The sequence below is a fragment of the Trachinotus anak genome, unplaced genomic scaffold, assembly GCF_046630095.1.
Source record: "Trachinotus anak isolate AG129_WGS33_773 ecotype Australia unplaced genomic scaffold, CSIRO_AGI_Tana_v1 ptg000018l, whole genome shotgun sequence".
Taxonomy (NCBI): domain Eukaryota; kingdom Metazoa; phylum Chordata; class Actinopteri; order Carangiformes; family Carangidae; genus Trachinotus; species Trachinotus anak.
Genome location: NW_027273869.1, coordinates 14,712,591 through 14,733,362, shown reverse-complemented (window position 1 = coordinate 14,733,362; position 20,772 = coordinate 14,712,591). Strand labels below are relative to the sequence as shown.

Here is a 20,772-nt window from a genome sequence, read left to right as displayed (position 1 = left end):
TGTTCTGAAGACTTCACTATCAAACACTGTCTCTTTCTCTCTTTTGATCCTCTTCTTTGTTGTAACACTATTGCTGACTACATACTGTACCCCTCCAGGCATGATGTCTCTCTGTCTTTGTCTGTCTGTCTGTCTATCTGTCTGTAATATCATGGTGCTCCTTCCTGTCTGTGGCTCCATTCTGGCTCCACTGCTGATCTTTAGTCAAAGGAAGTAAGTCCATCCATACAGTCAGTTTTCATTTCGCCATGTCACAGTTTTGGTGTAACCCTGCCTCCTTTGTCTAGTCTGATTTCCTGGTTTGTGCAGTGTATTTGATGCATGTTGACTGAACAATGACAGTGCAATTTTGTACAAAGTATTGTAATGTGATTTCAAGAGTAATTTACCTTTCTTTCACTTAATATCTTGGAAAAATGTCCATTTCTATCTTAAGACTATTGTATTTTTGGGTAGCAATTGCTATATGTTACTACAGTTTATTTAGGTAAACAGTGATGTAACTAATGGACTTCCTGTTCAGGTATATTTTTGAGCACAAGGGCACACAAAGGATTATGGTGATCAACAACTGCACTTCAAACGATGACGCAGCCTACTCTGTAGCTGCAGGAGATGAGAAGTGCTCCACAGAGCTGTTTGTCAAAGGTATCACAATTAAATGTGAATAATCAGGGATGTCTGAAAAATTGCACATAAACAAGCCAATCGATCTGACGTTGGTTGCTTCTTCCTGTCTCATCTTGCAGAGTTGCCTGTTAAGATAGTGAAAGGTATCGAGCCTGTGAAGACCACAGTGAATGAGAGGATTGAGCTGGAGTGTGAGGTGTCAGAGGAAGGTGCACAGGTCAAATGGTAAGACTGTATTTAAAAATAATTAATTTAAAGGTGCTATGAATAAACAAACAAAATTATAAATACCGTCAACATATAAGACCCTTGCTATGAAGCTTGGAAGTATCTTTCGGCCTTTACAGTGTATTTTATATTTGCATGTCACCAAGTCATATTTTGCAGATTGCTTTACGAATGAAGTTAACCCCGGCCCAGCTCTTCACTTTCCGATTGTGGCTCACTGTAGCTTCCAATCTGCCCTGAAGATGTAGCTCTGCTCAGAGGGTGTATTATAGCCTCTTGTCCTGTAAACCCAATGATGGCTGAAGCAACAATTAATTATTAAGGAAATCCCCTTTAAACTAAGCTGATTTATGGCACAATAAAGGGAGTTTTGTGATTCCTCAGCACCTGACAAAGAGATGACCTCAGAAGGGCTCGAAAGTTGTACTTTTTCTAATGTGATAAATAAAACATTTGAAATTTGAAATACCTGTAAAATAAGGCTTTCCAAATTATCTCGATGGGAGTGTAACACTTAACGTAAAACCACTTATGTAACAGAGAAACATTCATGTTTAAGAGCCCTTTTAGCTCTTGTGAGTTGCTTACTGCTCATTTACCCATGGAGTGTGTGTATATGTGAGTGTTTAAAATGCTCCTTCCTCCTTCAGGATGAAAAACGGCGTTGAGGTTCCAACGGGAGTACGCTCCAGATACCGAGTTAAGTGTGAGGGAACCAAACACTTCTTGGTGATTGATGACGCCTCCAGAGAAGACACTGGGACATACTCCATCATGGCCAGTGGTGGCACGTCTGAGGCTCATGTACAGGTTGACTGTATGTAGCATCTAGAATTTTTTTAAATATTTTTTTCACTGCTTGCATGTTTCCCAGAGAAATTGGTATTAATAATATGCTGTGTTCTGTTCTACCCCTGTGCTCCTCTTTAGTGAAACCATTGAAGATCTACCAGGACCTGCAGGACATGACAGTGATGCTGGGTCAACCACTCAAACTGCACTGTGAGATCTACCCAGGCAACGTCCCAGGACGTTGGTACAGGAACGGACAGCTGATCCAGCCCAGTGACCGCATCAACATCATACACAGAAATAAGTATGACATCTCTGTTAAACCCTGTCAATCAAAATCAGTTTCAAACATGTGATGAGTAACATCATTTTGGTTTTTCAGGGTCCACCGACTTGAAATTGAGACCAGCTCTCTTCACGACGCAGGAGATTACACTTTTGTACCTGAGGGATATTCACAGAGCCTCTCGGCCAAAATTCACATCATTGGTACAAACAATACAAGCTGCGCTGGATTAAAGCTTTTTTAAAATCTTTCTATATGCTTTCTATATATTTATGATCTGATTTCATTTATGCAGACCCTCCAAGGGTGCACTTGGACAGCTTGAACTTCCCAGACAACACTGTGACAATTGTGGCAGGAAACAAACTTCGCTTGGAGATCCCCATCAGTGGAGAACCAGCACCCAGAGTGGTGTGGATGAAAGGAGAACGGGTGAGCTTTGACCTTTTTAATCTTAAACACTTCTCAAAGATAAGACAGGTTCGTTCGTTCATTCGTTCATTCGTTCTTTCTTTCTTTCCAGTCAACAAAGACACCTTCAAAGTACCTCCTGACCTTTACCTCCTACTGAATATATAACATGTATATACATTTTAAAAAATATGTATATTTTAAGTTTTCTAAAAGGTAGATGTAAATTGTGCATTTGATTGGGACTATTTTCAGCAGTGGATTATAGTAATACCCATTTGCAGTGAGTATTTCCATTCCAGTGAATGTGAATTGACTCAAAATAAAACTACAGCACCTTTGTTAAAAACGAAGGAGCTTATCATCCGGTGCAACAATGCACTTTATTAATGCCTTTTAGTCGTTTTTGGACAAGAATCTATGAAAACAGACAAACAATGTTCATAAGATAATTTATTGTTGGTTTTTGTGTTTTCCTGGGTCATAATTTTAAAGGCTTAGAGTACATGTAATTGTTTATGTCTCTTTTGTCTCAGGTCATTCTTGAGTCAGGCCACCGTGTCCGAGCTGAGACACACGGCGATCAGACCAGCCTGACAATTGACGTCGCAGAGAGGGAGGACACGGGGAACTACAAGATAGTCCTGCAGAATGAGGCTGGTGAGGCCACAGCCAGCGTCAAAGTCAAGGTTGTAGGTAAGAGATCACAAAACACTTCAATCAAAAGACAACAGAGAGAATTGCTCATTTGTTTCTTGAAACCTTAACAGAAGCTTGTGTTATCTGTAGACATTCCTGACCCTCCAGAGGCTCCCTTGGTCCCAGTGGTGGGTGGTGATTGGTGCTCTATGACATGGGAACCACCAAAATATGACGGGGGTTCACCAATATTAGGTAAACACCGCATCTTATTTATTAACACAGTTTAAATGTTTGTGTTGGTTATGAATGTCGAGCTTTCTGACCGTCATTTAAAGGTTACTTCGTCGAGAGAAAAAAGAAACAGAGCTCCAGATGGATGAGACTGAACTTTGACCTGATCAAAGAAACATTATTCGAACCCAAGAAGATGATTGAGGGAGTGCCATATGAAGTGCGTATCTTTGCAGTCAATGCTATTGGTGTGTCCAAGCCCAGTGAACCATCTAAAGCCTTTACTCCTCTTGGTGAGTAGCCATCATGTCTCCACTTAGTGGTCTAAGCACTGCCCTTTGAGCTGTTAGTCAATAGTCTGTCCAGGAAAGTATTACACCCTTACATAAGGCTTCAGTTTATTTAACAACCCTCTCCTAATACTGGAAGAAATTTCAAAGTGTGGGCCTATCATAGTGCATGTGCGATCTGCCCTTGGTACCCCAGCAACGCAGCTGTTCCCCTCCATCCCCCACCATCCCAAGCATTCTGACTGTGACCTCCACTGGACACGCAGGAGCTTTAGAGGATATTAAATATGTCTTTATAATGGCTGCCAAATCATCTGCGGATTAGAGGTTTAGAAGATCAGGTGGGTTCAATAGGAGTTAAGTATGATTCAGAACACAAGAATAGATGGCGAGAGCAGGGCCTAATGAGAGCTGACAGGGAGAGTGATAACGTACCAGCCAGAAAGTGCTCATGTGTTCCTGACTTGCCAAAATGGATGTTTCCCGATCTTTTTCATATCCACTGTTGGAAATAAAACGGATAACCATGGCATGATCCTCTGGTCTCTGAAACTTCCATCTCCTCTCAGCTGTAACCAGTGAGCCCACCATGCTGGTTGTGGACGATGTCACTGACACCACGGTGACTGTAAAGTGGCGCCCTCCTGAAACCATCGGAGCTGCTGGTCTGGACGGATACTTGGTGGAGTACTGCGTAGAAGGAAGTGAGTCAGCCTCAGATCCACTAAAGGCCCCTACAGACAGTGATTTAGGGCTGCCTCAGACAGTAACACCCACAACTATGTTCTTTCACTCGTGATCACTTATCAATTATCAGTTATATCTTACGTGATCCAACTTATCGACCAGGTCAGGCCATCCCAGATGAAAGCTAATGATGATGAAAGAAAGACGGTGAAGTCTTTGGATGTTAGAAACTGACTGAGTTTTAAAATTTACATCATAGCCCCACAATTCACCAGTGGAGTGACATCCAATGAACCTGTAAGATTGCTACCATCACACAGCGTATAGGGGCCTTATGTTTTCTGTACACATACTGTATCTGTCATAAGCCCATGAAACAGTAAATGAATTCAACTCTACTGATTTTTTCCTACAGCTAATGACTGGGTAATATCCAACAAGGAGCTGACAGAGAAAACCAGGTACACCATCTCTGGGCTGAGCCCAGGATGCAAAATCTTAGTTCGAGTCAAGGCCATCAACGCTGCTGGAGCAAGCTCTCCACGAACCCTTCAGCACTCCATCCTGGTCAAAGAGGTTATTGGTGAGCTCTGAGAGCTTTATGATGAAGTGCATGTTCCGCTTGAATCTGACATTGATATTGACACAAATGACATCTAGATTATTCCTCAATAACCCGCCTTCTGGTCTTTGTCGTCCTCAGAACCACCTAAGATCCGCGTCCCCCGACACTTGAAGCAGACATATACTCGTAGAGTTGGAGAAGCAGTCAACCTCGTGGTGCCATTTATGGTAAATCTCCCAGCTCCACTGATGTTGTGAATCTCTGAGCAGAATACTAAACTAATGGCGCTCTGTGTGATTTCTGTAGGGCAAACCAAGGCCAAAGGTCATCTGGCTGAAGGATGGTAAGCCCATAGAGCCATCCCATGTCAGCATCCGTAACACAGACTGCGACAGCATCATCTTCATCCGTAAAGCAGAGCGCAGCCACTCTGGGAAGTATGAGATGACAGTGCAGGTTGAAAACCATGTGGACACAGCTATTATTGACATACAAATCGTAGGTGAGCAATATACTACCATTATTTTTACTACTAATACTACTTTATAATCTACTAATAATAATCTTTGTTCATAACATTGTCTTTAACTGTGTTTATCTGGAATTTTTCAAGACCAAACTGTCAGCTCATTATCCTTTCACCGATTGTTAGATCTACCCGGACCTCCCCACAGTGTGACAATTGAAGATGTATGGGGAGGAAATGTGGCTCTGATCTGGACTCCTCCGAAAGATTGCGGCAATGCCCCAATAACAGGCTACACCATTCAAAAAGCAGACAAGAAGACGATGGTAGAGGATGGATTTATGCTATACTGAAGTTGCACGAGAAATATCCTCAATATACGACACGTCTCTGCAGTGTTTACATCACATGCTTTACTCTGCTTCTCAGGAGTGGTACACTTGCATTGAGCACTACCATCGCACCTGCATCACCGTTACAGAGCTGGTGGTTGGGAACGAGTACTTCTTCAGGGTGTTCTCAGAGAACATGTGCGGCCTGAGCGAAGCTGCCACCCAAACCAAAAAAAGTGCCCTCATCGTCAAAGAAGGTACAACTGACTGTGGTATTAGCAAGAGGAAGTGTGTGCGTTTGTGTGTATGGAGGAGTGAGATATGAGGAAAAATTGTTCAGGCCTGTTAAAACTGTATCTATGACCGCATGTAAAGTTTGGACTCAACTGCTCCCTGACTTTAAAATCTAATAATTAGTGATGGGGTGGGAAATGCTTCCAAAGTGAAAACTCTGGAAGGAATCACACTGATGTCACATGTAATAATGTTGTGCTGACCTCTGTTTTCACAGCTGATTTCTGAAAGGTACTGTCAGTGAAGTTTTCCACCCTAAAGTGAGCCTGTCTCACTTGGAAATATAACAGGGGTTGGGCTATGACTGACAGGCCTTTAAACGTTGGTGTCTCAGTCTCAGCCGATGATAAATAAAGAAACATTGTCTTTCCCTCATCACATAGGGAATTCCCCACATGATACCGCTCAGCACCAGTATCATGCACAACCCCATGCACAACCCCATTCCTTTACCCTTCCCCCCACAGGCTTGCAGGTGAAAATACCCCAGTACACTGACCATGACTTCAAGGAGGCACCGAAGTTCACGCAGCCGCTGATCAACACTTTTGCCATCGCTGGCTACAATACTACTCTGAATTGTAGTGTCCGTGCCAACCCAAGGGTAGGTGGGAGAACAGCAGGTAAAAATGGTGTATGTATATACCACACGTTATACTCAGGTAAATATACAAGTGGGTCATGTTGTAGTAGCATCTACTCTCTTGCTTGTATGACAAAACCATTTAAAGACAGTATTATATGCAGTTAATTGCAATTTGGATTTATTTTTTATAGTGTGTATATTGGGGTTATACAGTATCTAGACGCTTTCTCCAGTCTGTCTGCTGGATCAATCATCATCACGCTGCTGATGTGTCTGTATCTGCCCGCAGGCCAAAGTGATCTGGATGAAGAATAAGATAATCATTGTCGACGACCCACGCTACCGCATGTTTAGCAACCAGGGAGTATGTACTCTGGAGATCAGGAAGCCCAGCCCCTATGATGGTGGTTTATACTCCTGCAAGGCCATCAATGACCTGGGAGAGGCCCAAGTGGACTGCAAGCTGGAGGTCAAAGGTCAGTGTGGAGCAGGAGCCCAGCACTGTTTGCCTCCCTGGGTACCTGTCTGGATCTAGGTCTGGTCTAAGTTCTTGTTTTCTTTCTTCATTTCTTTTCTGCTGTTTATCAGTCATACATTTGCTGGAATTTTAAGGCATCTCTTCAACTTTTGAGGGTCTTTGCTTACATATGTCAGCAAATGGCAAACAGTGAATTATTTACCATTACAATCCATCTGTAAAGAGTCTAAAGAAGCAACGGCAACTTTTGGAAACCAACTCCACCAGGGTACCGTAGTGTTTGAACTGTGTGTAACAGTCTACCAAAGGGCTGACCATATAGGCAGTGGACATGTAAGTATCTGGATTGAGTTGCACCAGCTATTCGTGAGTTCATTACTGAGGTTTTCTGTAAAGTCTTTTCAAATTTAACATCCTATTTTGTCAATCAGTTTAAAGCACTTTGAATTGTATTTGACTTGCCTGAAAAGTTTGATGACTGATTAAGTCCTTTGTGACTAATATCTAGTTCAGTTTGCACCAATAAAGTTTAAGATACGTCTCAGCAAGTAAAGACTTTAGTAATGTGTACATTTTTTTCTAGGAAACATCTCTAAGGCTGTCCAATCAAAACCAATGAACTATGTAAACAGGAAGTAACTGTATAGTCTCAGGAAGTGTAACAGCATCTAAAAATAAAAACTTTATTAGGCCCACAAAATATGTTAAACTTAGATGTTTATCATTAGGTATGACTACTCTCTATCTTTTTTGACTACAATTATTTTTTATTATTTATATTTGCATACATGAAGAAATATGTGTCAGAGTTGGTAGCATTCTTACAATTTAAAATAAATAAATAAATAAAAAACAGGGTTGCTAACCTAGATAACATTATTTGGTAATTTAGTCGTATGTTATTAGCAAAACATTTTGTAATTTCATGTATATTGTGTTATTGTTTTATGTACATTAAACAGCATGTTTATGTGCCAGGTCAGATTTGTTAATAATATTTAATATTTCTTTTACTCTTCACTCTGAATGAGTCATATATTAGCGAGCGAATGTTAGCTTTGTCAGTTACCTCAATTAGCTACACAACAGTTAAACTACACCTGAAAGTTATTAAGTGAAAATATTTAGTGGCTACTAATCTCTATCTAAGAGTCAGTTTGTGTGGTGCAACCTGTTTTAATCTAATGATGTGTCATTATCCACTTAGCGAACACCTGGCAAGGTTTGAACTTACGAACATCTGGTGCAACAGGCTCCTGGACACCATTTTCAACACAGATACAAATAATGACATAATAATAATAATAATAATCTGTTCATGTGTGTGCAGTGCACATAATATCTGGTGGCACTCCTCCATCACCACAACATGTAGAGGATTATCCCCTTTGTGTTTCTTTCCAGCCCAGTCCATCCAGCCATCTTGTTTGTCATCACAACACACACAGTGTGTCACCAGTCACACCTCAGTAGGCATAACATATAGAGCTGTGATGTTTTTGTGTTGTATTATTTAATGTCTCCATCTTAAACTATTCTCCACAGATTCCAGTGTGTCCTTTGTGCCACACAGTTAACTCCTCATATAAAAGAGTTCAGTAATAACTCTGCAGTATTCCCTGGTGCACACATATAACTCCATGTAAACATTTTGTTAACCCCTCTTCTCTTCTCTCTCCCCCAGTCCAAACTCAAGAATTGTGAATGTATGTTCTCATATAAGGTAAGCTTTCATATGGTTTTGGCATATGAAGCTTATGTCATTCATTATGCATCTTTCAGTCAGCCTTTGTAACCTCGCTTTTCTCAGCCGGTGAGACTGTAGCAGCTTTTCTTCTCCAAGAAAACAGGACGCAGAGAAAGAACATGTGAAATTGAGCTTTAATAAAACAGGATTTGCATGACAGCTTTTGCTAAATGATTCTCCAAGATCCCCTTATCTGGCTGACTTTAACCAACAATGTTTCGAGTATTTTAATTTAAATTGTGTGAATTTAAAGACTGTCTCTCATGTAACTTGAGCCACAGAAAAGGTGAGTAAAAAGAGTACAAAGTTTTACAAACTTTCTAACCTTTGTCAAGAGAAAAAAGAGTTTCTTTGCAATGTAAATATGTCTATATATAAAACCTGTTGAATAAAACCAAATGGGATCAAAGAAAGCAAACTAACACAGGGTATTTTCCATGTTGTGTTTGGAACCACCCAACTAGTGAAGACAACACTTTTCCCTATTGTAGGATATTTCTTGTTGCAGATGACTAAAGATGTTATTCATTCATTTGGATTTTTGCCAAAACAAAAAATTGCATTGGATTTCAGTGGAATCAGTTACATCTTTTCTCCAAATTCTGCAAGCCTGAACAGATGTAAGCTCTGTCCCAACTCCATGCTACACACTAACTGGCAGGTTTTGATTATATAGTAATAAAGTCAGTATATGGTTAAAAAATAGCTTGATTTTTTTAGTGTGCTACTGATGGACATTACTGTCCATCAGCTTTGAGAATACCCCAGAAAACAATCAAAAAAATAAATAAAAGTCATCAAGACATCAAGACAAATCAATGTTGCTGTTGATTTGGAAGAAGATGAAATTCGGTGCAAACATTCATGGTCCCCAGAGGATGAATCCTACTGACCCCCTGACATTTAATCCAATGAAATATATAAATATCTCTTAGATGAATTGGCACCACGAGGTTGACATTTGTGTTTAAGAATAACAAGTATTGGGTAGATTACCATAAAATTTGCTGACATTTATTTTTTGTGATCATATACCTAATGAAAAGTTAACATATTTATATTTCTATCTACCCGTCTATCTGCAGAAAACAGAATACAGTTAGAATATAGTAGGGAATGGGGACACGCTGATGTAGAAACTAGTGTGCTCTGTATACACGGACTATTCTGACCACCTCTCTCCTCTCTTTTCACTCCAGTGTTGTGAACATCTGGCCTCTCTTCTTTGCATTGTTTGTTTTTGCTTGATCAGCCTGTTGCTCTTCACCTTTTTTCTTTCTCTCCTTCCCCTTTCTGTTCTTCCTTCCTCACATCTGCCTCTGTGCCTCCCAACAATATTATAAGAGCTTTCCCTCTTGTCCCCCAGGCGGGTTCAGCTTCTACGAACTCATGAAACGCGGAGTGCCCCTAAACCTGATTGACAAGTACATGAACGAGGCGAAGATTGTCGAGCAGAAGTAAAATTGGACAGGGCGCAGCGAGACGCTTAAGCTTTGCAGACATCTGCCGCCACTGGTGATCCTCTCTTCTCTCACCTATCCTGAGGGTAGCGGCCTGAAAGCAGATGGAGAGATGGTGGAGGGATGGCGAGACGGATGGAAAGGTGTGGGCGAGGGTGTACTGCTCTGTGGCGTGGCATGCTGTGTGCAGGTTTGGAGCTAGTTACCATAGAGAAAAAAAAAAAAAGCCACTTCACTTCTTTGTCACACTCTTGTGTTTGAAAGTCTCTGTGTCAGCTCAGATGCATGTCGGCTGTTTGGTAGCTTTCATGTAGTGTGTAAAAAAAAAAACAAAAATAAACATATACAGTGACTCACACCTACAGTATTTACATGTTGATTTTTGCTGGGAGTGCTTGTTGAAGGTGATCAGTTATTTCTGGGGTCTGAAAGAAAGGAAAAGGGAATGTATAAACAAAAGTGTGGTGTTTGTATGGTGGACTTCTATGTGGCAAGAAAAATGAAAATAGACTTGAGTAATGTTGGATAAATGAATGTGTTGACCCTTCTTCTGAAGATGATTCACACTGATATTTGTTAATTTCATGCTCTGTGCTCTGTCTGTATTTATGTTCAATAGAAAATGATGTAGAGGTTTACACAGTTCATATTTGCATGACACATTATGATTTCTGAATTCCTATTGGACTTGAGGCTTGACTGAGGCTCAGTCATGTGTGCATGCCTTTACCTTTGTAATTATGACCCATGGATTACAATAAATAGTAAATTTTAAAAATTATATTGTTCCCTGTTGTGAGTTCTCTTTTTGAGTGGATCTGCCGCATCTGTTTTAAAAACAGTTGCTTTAAATGAAAGACTCATTCTTGGAGAAAGTTATCTGACAAATTTACTATGGAAGAAAATGTGGACCAAAACATGGAAATCTGCTGTTTATAAAGTCAAGAATTAGTCTCTCCATCTCATTACATCCTACATCACATCCTAATCTCATAATTATGAGATAATGTAGACTAATGGGACAGGATTTGGACTGTTTCAGGTTTTTAAGATTTTTTCAGTAACAAAGTAATTCAGTGCTTGTTGTCACTATATCTAATGGTACAGGGAACTTTAATAGCTAATTTAATGGACTTTATTTTCCAAAATGTAAACAAATATAGGCTAAACTTCCTGTTTCTTGTAAAAGTTACCATTCTGTGCACACAAGTGAAGACTTTTAATATTTAATGTAACATTTTCCAAAATAGGCTACCTTTCTTAAAAGACAAAAAAAAAAAAAAAAAAAACAATTCCAGTGATATTTAAACTCATATTCATTATATAGCCTACAGGACTGACAATAAAATCAGGTAGCACCAAAGTGCCTGCTCCTCAAATTACAATTAACACAGACTGATAATTGATAGGTAACCTTTTCTCCTCAGGATCCCATAATTATGAGATAGACAGTTACTTTTCCCCAATTACTACCATAATTACTACAAATTACTTCAATTAGTGGCAAAACCTCTGCACATCTCCCAGATATAAACAACCAAAATATAGAGGAATAATAATAATAATAATAATAATAATAATAAATATATAATACCCATTTATATTTTCCCGTGATTTTAATTTTAATTTAATAGCCTACTCAAAGTTTCTCCTAATTCTATCATGTGAGATATTTTTATTTAAACCTCCCGGCACACAATTATTATTTCCTTCCGGAGCTCCGCTTCCTGTCGAGACGCTCCTCGATGGGAAACGCACAAACTATCGACATCTCATGGTTCCGCTGTGGAAATGGCCTCGGCTGGTCACTCAGCTATAAATGCCCAATGAGCTGCTGTTTGTCGGAGCCGACCGAGAGAAGATAGCCCTGGTCCGAGGCGGCACCCGGCGTGTGTTGGGGAGTTTGTTGCGGTAATTTGAGGAGTGACAAGGCAACAAAAAAAAAAAAAAAACAATGGCACATTTCTTTTGGCCAGAGCCGCTGTCACCCTCTCAACTAAAGCGGCTGGAGGAGCATAAATACAGCGCCTCTGGTCGGTCCCTGTTTGAGCCGCCCTGCCAGATCTACTGGAACTGGCTCGTCCAGCAAATACCGACATGGATCGCACCAAACACGCTGACCATTGTGGGGCTGGTGGTCAACATCCTCTCCACGGTGGTGCTTGTTTATTATTGTCCCACGGCAACAGAGGAGGTGAGTAAAGCGACCTTGGCTAAAGTTTCCACACGGAGACTGTCCCCAATTCCGTGCCCTTCTCTGGCAGGGAGCGAAAGCGAGTCCTCTGTTCGGAAATTGCGCAAATTAATGTGACGTGACCACCTGCAAACTTCACATATCTCAAAGCTACGATTTCAGATATTTTTCTGACTCACCACAGCCTGCTTGTTAATTCGGCATACTTTGAGCTAAACAACTACTCATATTTTAATGTTATTTTAAAAAAAAATCTCCACTTCAGTGCCGGGGTGATGCAGCCTACAAACGCCCTTTGCGGTGTATTTACGGCTGGAGGAATATTAAAGGAATCAATATGGAAAGTGGACTTTTTATTGAAGTATGCCTCAAATTATGTATGCCACTATAAGCCGAATTACAGATTGTCTCTTGAGGATGCGAAAAATATCTTCAATATCAAGGTGTTACGTTTGTATGCCCACATATAAGGCAGGAAGCTTTAAATGGTCAGAGTTTTTAATCGGATTAGGTGTGACCCCGCGTCCCCACGGGAGAGCTGAATTGGAGACGTATCCGTCATGTGGTCTTTGGCGTATGTTCTTGGAAAGTTGTCAGCTTTGACGCAGTGCTGTTGATGGCAAAACACAACAGTCTGAACGACATTGTCTTTGCTTTTGTTCAGTCCACCATTAGAGATGAGTTGGACTGTTGGGGTTAATAGAATTAGTAAGGATCATAGTGCTTACACAGACGTGAAACTACATAAAAAAATTTGTTTAGTTGAGTAAGTTGATGTGAAATTGCTCCAGATCCACCTCTCATGGAGCCAAAGCACTCTCACCTAAAATACATAAATAGACCTTGCAACATACTGCTGAGCTGACAATTGACCTATGATCCACTTAACTCGTGTCTCCAGGCTCACTGTGGAGCAGTGGCCTTAGCAGGAAGTGTGTCTTTATCAGATTTAAACCTTTGTCCAATCCAACTATGAGAACCTTGAAGCAAGTCCACAGTCCATGCAGCCTGCTGTTACTGTCAAATTCCTCAAGTGCAAAACCATTTCACTTTCCTCTGCTATTATTGAGTAGTGACTCAGGTAGAACAGGCTTTTGTACACTCTTATTCACAGACTGTAAAAGCATGAAAGTCCCATGCCTGTGCAAACAAACACAGAGAAGAGGAATTTGTATGAACCCACAGTTTCCCCCTGAGCTGACCTCTGTGATAACCCTAAACAAGCGGACTCTGTCCCCTCCAGCCTGAGTGTAAAGGACATGGTCTTTGAGGAAAGCAGCGGGCTCTGTGAATATTTGGGACAGCATGGGATTCTTCATCCCTCTGTGGACACTGACTGTCTTTGTCTCGCTCACTCAAACGTACACACATGCTCACACACTCACGTCGTAGTGATAAACACACTGTGTTGGCCAGCTCTGGCGTCCAGATGGTTGGTAACCTCCACCCTAGTTAGAAGAAGCAGCCCACTCCCGTCAGCTGGAATCCCTCCTCCTCCAACACGTACAGTACACACACAGATAAATATGGCGTGTGTGGTTGGTAAAACACTGAAATTAAAAATACACACACAGACTACTGATGACCAACATGTCAGTGGATTAAACTGATGGATTACTACTCATAAGATGCTGTTTTACTTTAGGTACTAAGGTGCTGGTTTAAGATTATGACTTCTGCAGTGTCCCTTGTCACAGTGTCATTTTGTTTCATAATTTATTAAAAAAAAAAAATAATAATAATAATAATTAAAAAGTGGTAAAATACAGATCAACAGATTAAAAGGAAAGACAGACGCCAAGGTGACATCTTGATTGAGCAACAGTCCAAAACCCAAAGGAAAGCAGCAAATATTCACAATGGAGAAGCTGGAAGAGAGAATTTTTTTTTTAACTTGAAAAATTATTTGAAATGATCAATTTATGATCAAATTAGCTGCAGATTATTTTTCCTTTGCTTGAATAATTGATATATATATATATATATATATATATATAATATTTTCAGCTCTACTTTGAGTATACATTGCTTCACCAACTCTTCCCCCCCCCCTCCCTCGCCCCTCAGGCTCCGGCTTGGGCCTTCATCCTGAGCGCCCTCGGCCTCTTCATCTACCAGTCTCTGGACGCTATTGATGGGAAACAGGCGCGGAGAACGAACAGCAGCTCGGCGCTCGGGGAGCTCTTTGACCATGGCTGCGATGCCGTCTCCACAGGTGCTTTACCTCTCACTGGCGACCAAAAACTTTAAATGTATTCTACTGTGTTTTACTATATTTCCGTTCTTGTCTCCCCGCAGTGTTTGTTGCTGTCGGCACATGCATTTCATGCGGCATCGGAAGATACTCAAACTGGATGTTCTTCTGTGGTTTCGTCGGGATGTTCATGTTCTTCTGCGCCCACTGGCAGACCTACGTGTCCGGGACTCTCCGCTTCGGCCTGTAAGTCGCGTTTAGTTGTGCCTGTTCAGCTTTTCTTTCCTCACTTGAGCTCAAGCTGATCTCGCGCTTTCCCTGTTTCCTCCTGCGCAGGGTGGACGTCACAGAGGTGCAGTTCGCCATCATGGTCATGTATTTGATGTCGGCTTTCGGGGGCGTGAGCCTTTGGCATTTGACGGTAACTGAGAGGAAAACTTTGTGTTCGGTCACATGTACACGTCTGCAAATACTGTACACACACAGGAACACTTTCATTTCACCTTGAGTGTGTAGTAAGAGATTCTTCTCCATTAGTTTTTACACTATACTAATCTTATCTGAATCAATTCCTAGTTTTTAGTCCTTCTTCTAGTCTTTAAATAGACTTTGTGTTTTACTTTTACTCTGTGCTGCCTTTGGAGGCTTGACTTAACATCACATGAGAGAAGTGAGAAGGTAAATATGGGTAGCTAACGCCATGGCAACAGGTCATCTATTGGACATGATCTGGCTCAAAAAGCTGATGATGTCACCCGCATTGTTTTTGTTTTTGTTTTTGTTTTTTTGCTTTGCCCTCCCATCACGCTCGGCATGCCTGCAGCTTTTATATAAGCAACTCTCTTCTTTCTATAAGGAGAACGCTTTTCTGGCTCCACCTTAATTTTAACCCTCATGTGTTTCCGTAGTTGCCCATCATTGGACTAAAGATGTATGCCTTCCCCATCTTGGGCATCATCGGGGGGGCCCTCTACTCCTGCTACAACTACTTCCACGTCATTTTGAATGGAGGTGTTGGCAAAAACGGCTCCACTGTGGCTGTAAGTCAACACACATAGTCACACTTTACACGCTTTGAGGAAACTCAGCATATAATGTACATGACTAACAGACAGTCCCGCTGTGTAGGACACCAGCGTGCTGAGTCCCGGTTTGCACATCGGTCTCATCCTCACCCTGGCCTTCATCATTTTCAAGAAGTCGTCCAGCCACCTGTTTGAGCACCACCCCTGCCTGTACCTGCTCACCTTCGGCATGGTCATCTCCAAGATCTCCAACAAGCTGGTGGTACGTCTGAGACCTTTTTATCACCCTTTTGTTTTTGTAATGCTTCATCATCTGATTCAGTGAATGTAATTTGTGTTTTATTTTTCATGTCTCCTCTGTAGATAGCGCACATGACCAAGAGTGAGTTGCACCTCCCTGACACAGCCTTTATAGGCCCAGGCCTCCTCTTCCTCAACCAGTACTTCAACAGCTTCATCGACGAGCACATAGTCCTCTGGATCGCCATGGTCAGTATTAGACAAACTTATAGTTTCTTCTTTTTTAAAGGGGTACTCCAAATAATAATTTAAAAAAAAAAGAGGTTAAAAGTAGAGAAGTAGAGGCTGAGATATCCTGGCTATCCCTGGATATCCCTGTCGTACTCATTACTTCTTTGAGAGTGAAACACTGAAGGTAAATATTTAAATACAGTTCCCTCTGCCAAGGAGGCTATGTATCTGTTTTAATTGTCAGCAGGATTACGGAAAAAGTAATGAACTGATTTGCGCTTAACTTGCAAATGGGGAGTGGGCCAGGAAAGAATCCATTAAAATATGGAGCAGATCTGGATTATTTACTATGAATTTGAATTTTTTTCTCTGAAGTCTGGTTTATGTTATTTGTCCTTGACGGAGGTCAGTGCCCTCCCAGTTGATGTTGGTAAAAGCTCTCTATAGCTCTCTATAGGCAAATATATCTTTAAGGCTGTTGCAAAATGTTGCAACCGTTGGAGAGACAAGTGTCGTTCAACCAGAAAAACTGACCCAACACTTTCATAATTGATGCCCTCTATTGTTTTCCATGCACGCCTGATTCAATTCCGAACTGTACATTATTATGACAGCTTAATTGAACCAGGCGTGGAGTGCAGCTGCAGCAAAAACCTGCAGGACAGGTGAGTGAGGCCGGTGACTAACAGGAAAAAGCACATGGGTTCAGTCCTGCCAGCGAGACGCTGGTTTTCACTCCACATTAGTCATCTAATCAGAGACTCGGTGCCCCCGTGGTTCAAAGTTCAGGGACCAGTTGAGATAAACCTTCCTTAGCCATCACTATGACGTGTTAACCGCCCTGTCGCTGCTGCCCTGCTACAGTAAAATTACTACAACTGAAATGTCCACTCTGTTTAATCACGGAAGTATTTGTCACACAACTTTGTGCGTACAATAAAACATGTTGCCTTTTATTCACAGCAGACAGTTTGACCAGTAGCACAGGTGCTGCTAATTACGTTGACGACAGGCGTGCCGTATCCACAGTGAGTCAGCGTGCACGGCACCAGCTCAGTGCAGTGCTGACGTTAATGTTAACGGTAACACCTGTGCTCTTCCTGCTGCAACAAGTCCAAGAAAAAGCCAGGATTATTATAAAAATATTTAAAACTTGGAGCCACGTAGGATCTTACGCTACCTTTGCTTTCATTAATCGGAACAATGAAGGTGTAAGTGGAGACGCCTGTCAATCCAGCCTGCTCTGTGCAGCTACAACATAAACTAAACTGAAATATGATGTAAAATACTGTTGACAATGATAATAATAATAGAATCTCTGTACAGAACCTTTGAAAACAGATCTAAAATTGCTAAGTCAAAGGCAGTTGGACTTTTATTTACCTTCAAATGGAAAGAAAAAATTCAACAATTCAACACTGCAATTAAATACAGCAGATAAGTTAAAAAAAAAAAAGTACCAAGTACCTGAGTACAAGCACACTGGAATTATTGCAGGGGAAAAGAAAACAGGAAGGATGGTGGAGTAACAAGGAGGTAAAAAGAGTAGAAACACACCTGGGTCATGCATTCAGTTAAAATAATTAAACAAGTGCAAAATAAATAAATAAAGTACTGTAATATATACAAAATATCCACTGCCTGTGGCTGTGCTTGTAGTTTCTCACAGAAATGGTTCTAAAAAATAAAGCTTATAAACTAATGTACTTTGTTATTACATTTTTTTTTTTCTAAAAATTTGTATTTTTTAAAAGCCTATGCTACCAGTCTTAGATGGTAGTTTACATCGACTTATTTACTGGTTGATTTCATTTATTCCAGCACAGTTTTACTTCGTCTTTGTTGTACATAATTGCGGCTCTTTAACTGATTGTTCGTGTTCATTAACCATCACGATTAATGGAGTGAGAAACGAGTGTTTTCCAATCAATCCACTCTCTGATTTTTGATCCTCTGCGTCTTCTCTCCCTTCAGGTCCTCTCTCTTCTGGATCTAACGCGCTACTGCACAGGTGTGTGCCTCCAGATCGCCTCCCACCTGCGCATCCAAGTATTCAGCATCACGCCGCCGAGCAACGCCCACCGCGACTGACGGCTTGCCCGGCGGGAGGAGGCGGGGAGAGACGCAGACCTCTCCCCGCTCCTGGAAGCAGACGAGGACCACGATGACGAGGACAGACCCTCGACCCTGAGCCACTGCAGCCTTGACAAAGTGACCACTTCTGATTAAAACTGCCTCTGCAAGCAGACAGGAAAAAAAAAAAAAAAAATCAAATCAACTCAACACTACAAACCAAAACAGAAAAAAAGAAGAGAAAAGCAAGGATATTTACATTGAAAATTGGAAATTAGGTGGAAGTTTAACTTGAATTCATTTTAATTGAAACATTAGTGCATGTTAAAAAAGAAAATGAAAAAGTATAGGAAACTCTTTACACTCGCTCATTCAAGTTAAATACCAAAATGTTTTTTTTTCAGTAGGTACTTTATAGCTCGGGCAAATATCAGAACATTTTCTCTGCTTTAAATGGAAAGATATTTGATCAAATTATGGTCTTCATATATTTATTGAACTCATGAATGTGACGATAATAATGCTCATTAAGGTAAACCTCTTTGATATATGCCCAAACTGAATAGAGTACCAGTTGGAACCTTTCTTAATCTTTGTTTTTTTATTTATTAAAAGAATGTGAGTCAATCTGGAATGAATCAGAGTTTGAAAACGCGGATTAAGATTTTAAAAATGACCTTAAAAACCTCAGATAATTTTCCAATGAACTTTGCAATGTGGACTGGCAGGTTGTCAACAGGCTACGTGAAGGGGTAACGGTCTGTGTTAATGCTGAAAATGATGACTGGTTTTCTATCGGGCTTCAGTCACAAGCACTTCCCCAGTTCCTAGTATTTTATTCCCTGTTACTCATCTCATCGTACAGACCTGGAAAATAAACACACACCTCGCCTCAGGCCTTTAGTGCTGTCAGCTGATGAAGCATTAACACTCGACTCGTTCTGCTTTCTCTGTTCTTCTCCCTGAAGGGCTAATGATTATATGTGATTGTACAGAATTCAACTGAAGTCGCCTTAAATATTTTTGTTGTAATTACTGTTAAACTTGTGTTATTATATTTAAAGCAGCCTTGTATGTGTTTTTTTTTCATTGAAATGTATCATGCAAACACTAGTAATAATACAGTGCTACTGGAAGTTTTTTTCTTTTTTTTTAACTGTTCACTCAAGAAGTTTCTTCACTTATACAAATGTAAACAATGTATAGGTGAGCGATTTATTTGGTTCTTGAAGATTTGTTGGGTTGTCAGTAATTTTATAATGATCGAACACAAACCAACAGTTGACTCATTATTCAGGTTTTATGGGATCAAAAGGGATATTTCTGTAGTGCTGGCAAACGATATATAAAGGTAAAAAAAAAAAAAAAAAAATTAAGGTACTCTTGATTTTATCTGGAAAACTAGAATTATCTTCCTCATATTCTGCCTCTGCAGGATTATGGATATTATGGAGGGGCATGTCCTAAAAGATGAATTTGCATAAGTTACGATGGACTTTGGAACTATGCATTGACATGATTTCAACACCATGTTGCACTGTTCAATAATATAGTAAAACACCTTTGTACTAACAGATATGAAGTGGAAAAGATTGTAATAAAGAAAATATTTTTCATGTGTTTTGTTGCATGGGGAAAACTTCATATCAGAGGGAAAAATACTTGTTTTATTCTGAGTGATATAAGTATACTACAGTGTTACACTATTAATAGTGATGCAATAGTATTTTTACCATTGTAGCTGGTTGCTAGTTTAAGTACTTTATTTACTGTTTGTTTAGTTGTCCCAGCCTGGGTTCAGGCCTCCTCCACTGGGTCACAAGATAAATCTGAATGGTGACCTGATTAATGTGGTATTTATATTTATTTTTTTATGCTATTCTCTAATCGTTGCCTCTTGGAATGAAATGACATTAGTGATGTCTAAGAGCTGCTTGCATGGCTGTAGATTCTGTAATAAAACCATTTAAGAAAACAAATTTCTAACTCATAGACATGTGAAACATAACAGACAGATTATGTGAAAGGTAACCAGTAACTACAGTATTTCCTTATGAAAGTATAAAGTACCATGAAATGGAAAAAGTACCTCACAAATGTACCTACACACTCTACATACTCTGCCTCACTGACACAATGAACACACGACAAAGACAACAACGTGATGACTGAACCAAATCACATTTATTTCAGTCAGAGGAACGGCTGAACTGATGCAGACTGAGGAAATCCCACCTCCATATCCGCTGCTCATCGTCCCGCCTGGTGACATCACCCTGAACATCACATGACTGACAAAAATGCTGACAGCATCCAGTAGTCGCTTCCGTGTTAGTCTGACGTTATAATAATAAAGACGTTTGTAAAACTGACATTCAGAGGAAAAGATTGTGAGCAGGTGACAAGCATTTTGTGTTTACATTCTGCAGCATTCAAATCAGGTGCATCACTCACATGGTTCAGTTACAATAATACAATCAAAATAAGTTACAGAACATGCTGAGGGGGTCTGAATTTCAGACAGTAGCGATCCTGTCGAGTCCCACGGGGACACACATACAGGCGGATAAGAAAGCTGTAGTATCACTGACATGTAGTTCTGACAATCAACTGCATTTGTACCACGGTAAGAATGCTTATCATATTATCCTATATCCCATTCATTCTCACTGTAAATCGCTAGGGGAGGG

At 40.5% G+C, this 20,772-nt stretch overlaps 2 protein-coding genes across 9 annotated transcripts in view; both read left to right on the top strand.

The window, feature by feature from the left end:
• Nucleotides 1-10,906, top strand: part of mybpc1 (myosin binding protein C1) — a 31,149-nt gene extending 20,243 nt beyond the window's left edge. For 7 of the 8 annotated variants that reach the window (XM_071502408.1, XM_071502407.1, XM_071502406.1 and 4 more), the window contains 18 exons: nucleotides 537-648; nucleotides 750-855; nucleotides 1,509-1,675; nucleotides 1,789-1,954; nucleotides 2,033-2,139; nucleotides 2,232-2,368; nucleotides 2,884-3,043; nucleotides 3,137-3,241; nucleotides 3,325-3,513; nucleotides 4,080-4,214; nucleotides 4,613-4,780; nucleotides 4,901-4,989; nucleotides 5,069-5,264; nucleotides 5,415-5,554; nucleotides 5,658-5,817; nucleotides 6,322-6,458; nucleotides 6,730-6,916; nucleotides 10,032-10,906. In XM_071502408.1, the coding sequence (XP_071358509.1) occupies nucleotides 537-648; nucleotides 750-855; nucleotides 1,509-1,675; nucleotides 1,789-1,954; nucleotides 2,033-2,139; nucleotides 2,232-2,368; nucleotides 2,884-3,043; nucleotides 3,137-3,241; nucleotides 3,325-3,513; nucleotides 4,080-4,214; nucleotides 4,613-4,780; nucleotides 4,901-4,989; nucleotides 5,069-5,264; nucleotides 5,415-5,554; nucleotides 5,658-5,817; nucleotides 6,322-6,458; nucleotides 6,730-6,916; nucleotides 10,032-10,126 (2,556 nt within the window). In that variant the 3' untranslated portion in view covers nucleotides 10,127-10,906. Of the gene's footprint in view, nucleotides 1-523; nucleotides 649-749; nucleotides 856-1,508; nucleotides 1,676-1,788; nucleotides 1,955-2,032; nucleotides 2,140-2,231; nucleotides 2,369-2,883; nucleotides 3,044-3,136; nucleotides 3,242-3,324; nucleotides 3,514-4,079; nucleotides 4,215-4,612; nucleotides 4,781-4,900; nucleotides 4,990-5,068; nucleotides 5,265-5,414; nucleotides 5,555-5,657; nucleotides 5,818-6,321; nucleotides 6,459-6,729; nucleotides 6,917-10,031 lie in introns of all 8 variants that reach the window. The other variant, XM_071502403.1, reaches the window with a different exon arrangement.
• Nucleotides 10,907-11,852: 946 nt separating this feature from the next.
• chpt1 (choline phosphotransferase 1) lies at nucleotides 11,853-19,702 on the top strand. Its single transcript, XM_071501908.1, has 8 exons — nucleotides 11,853-12,319; nucleotides 14,387-14,534; nucleotides 14,618-14,759; nucleotides 14,850-14,934; nucleotides 15,422-15,553; nucleotides 15,642-15,800; nucleotides 15,902-16,027; nucleotides 17,984-19,702. The coding sequence occupies exons 1-8, from the start codon at nucleotides 12,080-12,082 to the stop codon at nucleotides 18,098-18,100; spliced, it is 1,149 nt and encodes a 382-aa protein (XP_071358009.1). The 5' UTR covers nucleotides 11,853-12,079; the 3' UTR covers nucleotides 18,101-19,702.
• The last annotated feature ends 1,070 nt before the right edge of the window (nucleotides 19,703-20,772 follow it).